Below are 8,100 nucleotides of genomic sequence, written 5' to 3'. Positions count from 1 at the left end.
CCAGGTTTCTATATCGCTTGGAACACGTTCTTGACATGGACAAATATTACAACCTATTGATGCTACACGGGTTTATCAGCGTATTCTACATAGTCTCCGTGCCGATAGCTACCGACACTACATTCTCACTTTGTACTCAGCATATCTGTGCGTTGTTCGAATGCCTACGGTGAGTTGCTCTCGCGAAGAAAGCTCTGCTTTCCATCAAGATCTCTTTTCAAGAACGATGATATTACACTTCTGTTAAATAGCTGTAACATAGAGCGCATACGAAGCTCGGATTTCGTATTGATCGAGCCAAATATTGAGAACGACGAAGCGTATCGTGACATAATTCGTTGCATCAAATCCTACAAACGTGCCTTAAAGTTAGTATCAATGTCGCTTTTTAATACATCTTGCAGTATAACAGAACTCACAAAATATTTGTAAAATATCTAATTTTCATATTCATGTCAAAATTAAATAAATTTCATGTTAAATTTTATATTGGATTTAATCACTTACAGGTTTCATTAAGTTTATTTCAATAGCCTAAAGTATTTATATTTAATTATTTCACACATAGACTTTCCGATGTGCTCTCGTCTAACTATGCAACATCATTTCTCTTTCTACTGGGAAATGTAATTATAGGCTTAAGCTTCGGCGCGGCTGAGGTAAATATTCAAGATAAATATATATGAAAACCTTAAACGATTGCTTTCTTATTTGGGGGATGCCTAATAAAGTTATGTAATTTAAGTTGATAATGGTAGACACTCAATTGGACGAAGACATCAGAATTCTCTCTGCTACTTTAGCGCAATTGCTACACATATATTGCCTGTGTTTTATTTCTCAAGGATTGATCGATCACAGCAGCGGAATTCGAGATGCAATGTACGTAATTCAATTACATTCGTTAATCGGTAATATTTCATCTACGTGCTAAAAAAATATAGTCAAGTTAAAATAAAATCAAAAAGATGTAAAATTACAGAAAAATATTTTATATAAAATATAATATAAAATATTTTATTCAGCTGTTTTACACTGTTAAATCTATAATGTTAAACTGAACCTTATTTAAGTCGCCACTGCTCCTACTTAATAAATAGTTCTTTTTTATTAAAACAATGGAGTTAAATAATTAAAGACAGTTCAAATTTAACTCAAATTTGGATTAAATTCTATTGTTTTATTCAAAAGTAACTATATTGATTTAGTTAAAAATAATTATTTATTAAATAGGAGCAGTGGCGACTTAAATAAGGTTCAATTTGACACAATAGATTTAACAGTGTATATGTTCATTTAACGCTCGAAAAAATTCAATGGCCAACGTCATAAATTTTGGCTAACAAAAATGATGTAAAAAATTAATACGTCGAATATATTAATAGTTACAGCTGCGACTGGTACAAGATTTCAAAGAGATCGAGGCATCTCTTGAGATTTACATTAATGCGTACTACTAAGCCGTGCCAAATAAAAGTTGGTAACATGTTCGTAATGTCGATGGTGAACTTTAGCTCGGTGCGTGTAAATATAATATTACTTCGTTAATTATTATTATAATTAATCATATAAGTATAAAAATTAATTATATAAAAAATAAAACATTGCGATATTATTTTTAGATTTTACAAGTATCCATGTCGTATTTCACGATGCTTACATCACTACAATAAAAATCGTAACTCGAGGTGTACAATGGAATTATAAATCTATAGCCTCTGGGAATACATGTCAACATCATTGTTGTTCTCATTTCATATACTATATATATTAAATATAATTAATTATATCAAACGTTTTTCTAGTGCACTAATTGAAATATGTTTTTGAAGAAATATGTTTCTGTTATCAATTTTGTATTGATATTAATTACTTCTTTTACACAAAATATAATCATAATGTAATAATAAATACAGATGTAAAATCGTCATTTTGTTGCCACAATTATTAATTAGATAAATAATTACTTAAAACAAATGTGCAAATATTATATGCATATACATTTTTAAACATTTATTTAATAAATTGAGTAATATAATGATATGAATTTTCCGACCTTATAACATTGAACTAAAAGTTTTAATAAAAATAAAATAGAATATATATAAAATAAATTACAAATTTAAATTATAAATAAAAAATAATTATTACAAAAAATAAAAATTTATTTGAAAAATGGAATAGAAATTATACCCATAGACGTGTCTATATGTCTATTGAACGTTGGATATTAAGATGGTACCACCAGGTGGTATCACCAATTGGTACATCATTCATGCCGATGAATGACAAGTGAACAACAAATCCTTTACCATATACAGTTACGAATATATATAAGATAATGAAAGTGAAAAGTTTATTTAAAAGTATTCAAAGTTTGATCATAATTTACGATTTAAATAACTTTGTATTTAAACCGTAAATTAGTATTTAAATAACTTTATACGTGGCAGTATCTTGAAAAAGTTTTTCGAAATTACAAAGTATTCAATATTTTTGTAAAAATAGACATCAGTGAGATCTAAATATATTTGGACGAAAAAATGACATTATCTATTATTTAGATAATCTTATTTAAAGTTATGCCAATAATTTTGTAAGAATAACTACGAATAGTTATAATTTTGTTATCTCTAATGATATACGTCGAAATATATTTAATTAATTAATTTATTATAAATAAAAATGTTAACTTAGAAAAGAAAATAGTCTCACCGTCAATACTAAAACTCGTATATTTCGTAATATTCTTATCTTATAACTTCAGAAACTACAGATGATTTATAAAAATAAGACTATACTATAACGTCAATCGCAGTTATAGCTCATGTTTGCGAAGAGAGTTGCGCGTTAAAAGAAACATGATTCTTTACTTGTAAATATATGATGCTCTATTACGCAAAATTGTAGAATATTATCTCAGCGTTTTTCGTGATGCTGCTTTTCTTTTTGAAACTTTTGTCTCCAAGAGAATACGTGATAAGCTCTGTGATTAGATGTGAATATACGACAAGATATTTGCTCGTTTCGTACAGTATTCCTCCGTCTATACACTGCAGGATGTCTTTTTACGACAATCGCTACTATCACTTGAACAAAGTAACCCAGCGCATTATCGGCCAATGGCCGTTTCAATCGCGACTAGAGGGCAACGTAATGTTCTCCATTATGGTGTTGTCTGTTTCCATTTTGATAGCCTTGCAGGTGTTTAAAGATATACACGACAACAATACAGTTAAACGGAAAATGATGGTCCTGATTTTTTGCAGTTTTGGGGCTTGGTAGCCGGGATAAAGGATTTGAACATCATCATGGAGAATATTCCGCCGTTACTAATCAATAATTTCGTCATTATAAAGTTAACGAATTCTTGGTGTAATAAATATAAAGTTCGTACGTTATATTCTACCGCGCGCAAAGCTAACTAAATCCTTTTATAAACCGAATGATTTCTTCGAACTGCAGATGAAAGATTTGTTGAGGCGTATTGAAAAGACTTGGAAAATCATGCACCTGGGACCTGAGAATAAAATATTAAGGTTTTATGCAGAAGAGAGCAGAAACTTCACAGTACGATACATGAGTAAGTTGCTATTATCTTATAAAAATTAACAATTGCTATCATAACATTTAACATCGCAAATTTAGCAATATATGTACATATAAAAAAAATGTTACTACTTCATGATGTCGCTTTGAATCTATTTTGATAAAATTATTAGTTTATAAACTGTTAAAAATAAATTCTTATTTTGTCCTTTTTTTAAATTTTGTTTACGAGTTTATTGTGTTTCAAATGGATTAAATTATTAGGTATTTTTTATTCTGAGATTTACGCTCACTTTTATTGAGCTTTTAATATTAAAAAAATCGTTCATTAAATCCATCAAATTATCGTCGCTTTTAAAGAAAAATATGAAGAAAAAAAGAATAAATAATTCCAGTTTGTCTTTACTCGATATGGCTCATCTGTTGCGTAATGCCGATCGTCGTTAACCGAATCCATTTAATCTTACCGTCGAACAAAACTTATTCGGCTAGATTTCTGTATCGTGTGGAACACATTCTCGACATGGACAAATATTACAACCTGTTAATACTTAACGGGTTTATCAGCATATTTTGCGTAGTCTCTGTAGTGATAGCTGTCGACTGCTTGTTCGTTCTTTGCACTCTGCATGTCTGTGCATTGTTCAAGTGCATAAAGTAAATTGCTCGCACGGACAAAGCTGCAATACCAAAAATATCTATAATAGGCCAATATTTTTAACAAAAATTATATTTTTATAAAATAGATACAACGTAGAGCGTATACAAGGTTCGGATTTTGTGATACTCAACCCGAATATCGCGGACGACGAAGCATATCGTGACGTAATCAATTGCGTCAAATTGTATAAACATGCGTTAAAGTTAGTGTTAGTTAAAGTTATATATATATATATATGTATAGTGTTGTTTTTAAATACGTTTTACATAAGTTGAAAGTAACAATTACGGAAACTTATAAAATGCTCACGAAAAAATATATATTTTCAACATGATGCTAATGGCTAATTAATTATTGATTTTATGTTTAATATATATATATATTTTCATATATTATTTAATAATATTAAACTTTAATATATATATATATTTATTTAATATATATATATATTTTTTCATATATTATTTAATAATATTAAACTTTGTATAATTTAATTAAGCTAGTGACTATCTATTTTATTGTTTTACGCAAAGATTTTCCGATCTGCTCTCATCTGCATACGCAACATGTTTCCTGTTTACGCTAGGAAACGTAGTTGTGAATTTAAGCTTTGAAGCGGCTAAGGTAAATATTTGAAATAAATTTGTAAAGTTTTGATAATATAATTGTGTAACAATTAATATTCTCAAAAGTTTCCAAAATTTCATTAATATTATTATTATTAATATTAATTAATATTATTATTTGTGCTTATTATTTAGAAACGTTTAATAAAGTTCTGAATTTTAGTTGATAATAATGGAGAGTCATTTGGACGAAATGATCAGAGTTCTCGCTGTTAATCTAGGGCAATTGTTACACATATACAATTTGAGTATGACGTCTCAACGACTGATCGATCACAGTAGCGAACTTCAAGAAGTAATGTAAGCGTTTGTATGCCAGCACTGTTAAAATTACCTTTGCTCTAAAACTTTGTAAACAAATTACATTAAATTGAAAAAAAGATGTATAAGATTAAAAAACATTTTTACGATAATGTGTATATAATAATTTATCTGTATTTATATATCTTATATGTAGAGATATTTAACATTGGAAACATTTAAATATTAGTGTCGCATTTGATAGAAAGAAAACTAGAATTGTATGAAAAATTAATGTGATGAATTCATTATCAGTTACAGCTGCGATTGGTACAGGATTTCCCTGAGATCCAGGCATCTCCTGAAATTCACATTATTGCGTACTACTAAACCGTGCCAAATAGAAGCTGGTAAAATGTTCATAATGTCGATGGAGAACCTTAGCTCGGTAAGTGGATACATTATTGTAACAATATTACTTGTATGATCATAATTATAATAAAACATATCTTTACGTTTCATATTTTCAGATTTTGAAAGTATCCGTATCGTACTTCACGATGATTACATCAATACAATAAAAATTGTAATTATAGATTTATAATAGAAATATGTGAACTAAAAATTTGTGAATATTATTATTATTTTAGCCTAATCGTTATGCAAATGTAATAAACGCATAAATTCAACACTTTTCTGATGCAATCAAACAAGTTCTTAAAAATTTTTTGTTTATGTTAATTATTTCTCTATAATTGTAATTAATTATTTCTATAAATTAAAATTTTAATTTTCTATAAGTAAAAATTATCATTTTATTGCCATAGTTATTAAATATGTTATTTATTATTTTTATTAATCAAGTAATTATAAATTATTAATACATAATTATTTAAAACAAGTAGTGCAAGATAAATAAATGTACGTAATTTTTTCAGAATTACTAGATTATGTAATATATTTTCATCTTCTGCATTTATCTGAATAAAAACTAGATTAAAAAAATACAAGCAAAAATAAAACAGAATGTATATAAGACAAGTTTATATTTGTTACAAAGAGTGAAATATATTCGATAAATAAAATATTCATATACCATATATCGCACGTACACAAGCTTATTTAGCTTTTTTTTTTTCAATCCATTTTAATAAAGATTTATATATCGTCTGTTGGTATATATCAAATATATCATTGATGTAAAGTGAGTAACATGAGCGGATAAGGCACAATTTACCGTATACAGTTACGTTAGGAAAATGAAAATCAAAAATTCTTCAGAAGGTATTTAAAATTTCACCATAAACTATAAACTTATAAATAAACATAATCGCCTTGATTTTTTCTTATATGGATTTTTAAAGAATAACGTGTGCTTGCAAGAATTTATTTTTAAAAAGTTACTTAAAAGAACACATTACAACAGCATGTTCTAATGTTACTAACTTCAACTTAACGATATTATGACAAAAACATGAAAGAATATTTTCTATCTTGACTTAGGAAAGAGCTATAATTCAACTCAGTTACCCTAAAATCACTCTGCATATTTTTTGCTTAAATTACATATAAAAATGCTTACACGTCGTAAAATTAATTCCCCCGACATCGATTAGTTTTATCATTCTACATATTTAATCGCTCAAATTACACGTGAAATGATTACACATTGTAAAATTAATTCCTCTGACATCGATTAGCTTTAAACGAGTAATTAAAGAGGTGCAGTAAATTGAAGGTGAAATAATTGGAATGTTGATTATGAAACTCACATTTCGTACTACTCTTTATCTTATAGTACTATCTTGATTTTATAACGCGAAGGGTATAGCATGTCGAGTCGCAGTTACATTTTATCATTCGGTTACAAAGAGTTAAGAAAAATACGACTCGTTACTTATAAATATGTAATGTTTTGCTTTCACGTGAATTGTGGATTACCTCGGAGCGTCGTTTTTTCGTTGCACTCCGTTTCTTTTAGAAATCGCTTCCAAGAGAATACGGAATAAGCACTGCGATTAGGTGTGAATATTCGACGAGATATGTGATTGTGTCTCGTAGAATATTCCTTTGCTACTACTGCTATAACAAAATGTCTTTTTACAACAATCACTACTATAATTTCAACAAAACGTCCCTGTGCATTATCGGCCAATGGCCGTTTCAATCGCGGCTGAAGAAGAACGCGATGTTCGCCGTTACGGTGTTTTTCTTAGCCAGTTTGACGGCCCTCGAGGTGGTTAAAGATACGTACAACGGCATACGGTTAGAATCGAAACTGATGGGTCTGATTTTCCGCAGTTTTGGGGCCTGCTAGCTGGGATTACGGATTTGAGCATCATCATGGAGAACACGTCGCCATTGTTAGTGAACTTGTTCATCATTATAAAATTAGTCAACAGTTTCAGTAACAGTTGCAAAGTTCGTACGTTACGTTTTCGCTGTGCGGCAATTTACTCGACTCGTTTTGTTTAATTGTATAAAACCGCACAATTTCTTCGAGCTGCAGATGAAAGAGCTTCTGGAGCATATCGAAGAGACTTGGAAAGAAATGTACGACGGACCACAGAGTGAAATATTACGGCATTATGCGGAGGAAAGCAAAATCCTCACAACACGATACGCGAGTGAGTTGACTGCATTTTATAGCAATTAAAAATTTTTCTTATATAGACTTAGTATCAAAAATCTAACAATATTATTTTTTTTTATTCAAATTAATTTATTGCATCTTATCTTTCTCAAACTATTATAAATAAACTTATTATATATATAGACAGACTAAAATACTTGGTATTTTTGTTTTGAAAATTAGATTTAAATTTTCATTAAATTTTAATATAAACAGTCTATATTTTTTCTGTTTAAAAATCATAAAGCGATGAGAAAAAAATGTCTTATTTCAGTTGGTCTTTACGCGATGTGGCTCTTCTATACCACGCCACCGATCGTTATTAGTGGAATGTACACGCTCTTACCGACGAACGAAACATACTCGGCCAGGTTTCTATATCGCTTGGAACA

General features: G+C 28.9%; 3 protein-coding genes across 3 annotated transcripts in view; all 3 read left to right on the top strand.

Annotated features, from left to right (window-relative positions):
• Positions 1 to 19: 19 nt before the first annotated feature.
• On the top strand, positions 20 to 1,809 carry LOC105452335 (odorant receptor 43a-like). Its single transcript, XM_011693345.1, has 6 exons — positions 20 to 169; positions 252 to 368; positions 569 to 659; positions 746 to 882; positions 1,386 to 1,518; positions 1,623 to 1,809. Exons 1-6 carry the CDS (start codon positions 36 to 38, stop codon positions 1,671 to 1,673), a joined length of 663 nt encoding a protein of 220 aa, XP_011691647.1. The 5' UTR covers positions 20 to 35; the 3' UTR covers positions 1,674 to 1,809.
• A 1,234-nt stretch (positions 1,810 to 3,043) lies between these two features.
• LOC105452329 (odorant receptor 63a-like) lies at positions 3,044 to 5,696 on the top strand. The gene is made up of 9 exons (XM_011693333.1): positions 3,044 to 3,204; positions 3,270 to 3,389; positions 3,466 to 3,583; positions 3,945 to 4,206; positions 4,296 to 4,412; positions 4,744 to 4,834; positions 5,000 to 5,136; positions 5,392 to 5,524; positions 5,607 to 5,696. The coding sequence occupies exons 1-9, from the start codon at positions 3,061 to 3,063 to the stop codon at positions 5,655 to 5,657; spliced, it is 1,173 nt and encodes a 390-aa protein (XP_011691635.1). The 5' UTR covers positions 3,044 to 3,060; the 3' UTR covers positions 5,658 to 5,696.
• A 1,472-nt stretch (positions 5,697 to 7,168) lies between these two features.
• Positions 7,169 to 8,100, top strand: part of LOC105456562 — a 7,546-nt gene continuing 6,614 nt past the window's right edge. Inside the window, exons 1-4 of the mRNA XM_011700705.1 lie at positions 7,169 to 7,315; positions 7,378 to 7,497; positions 7,586 to 7,703; positions 7,983 to 8,079. Coding sequence (XP_011699007.1) covers positions 7,169 to 7,315; positions 7,378 to 7,497; positions 7,586 to 7,703; positions 7,983 to 8,079 — 482 coding nt within the window. The remainder of the gene's footprint in view (positions 7,316 to 7,377; positions 7,498 to 7,585; positions 7,704 to 7,982; positions 8,080 to 8,100) is intronic.

This window comes from Wasmannia auropunctata, unplaced genomic scaffold, assembly GCF_000956235.1.
Source record: "Wasmannia auropunctata unplaced genomic scaffold, wasmannia.A_1.0 LD336106.1, whole genome shotgun sequence".
Lineage (NCBI taxonomy): Eukaryota > Metazoa > Arthropoda > Insecta > Hymenoptera > Formicidae > Wasmannia > Wasmannia auropunctata.
This window is presented reverse-complemented; position numbering and strand designations above follow the sequence as displayed.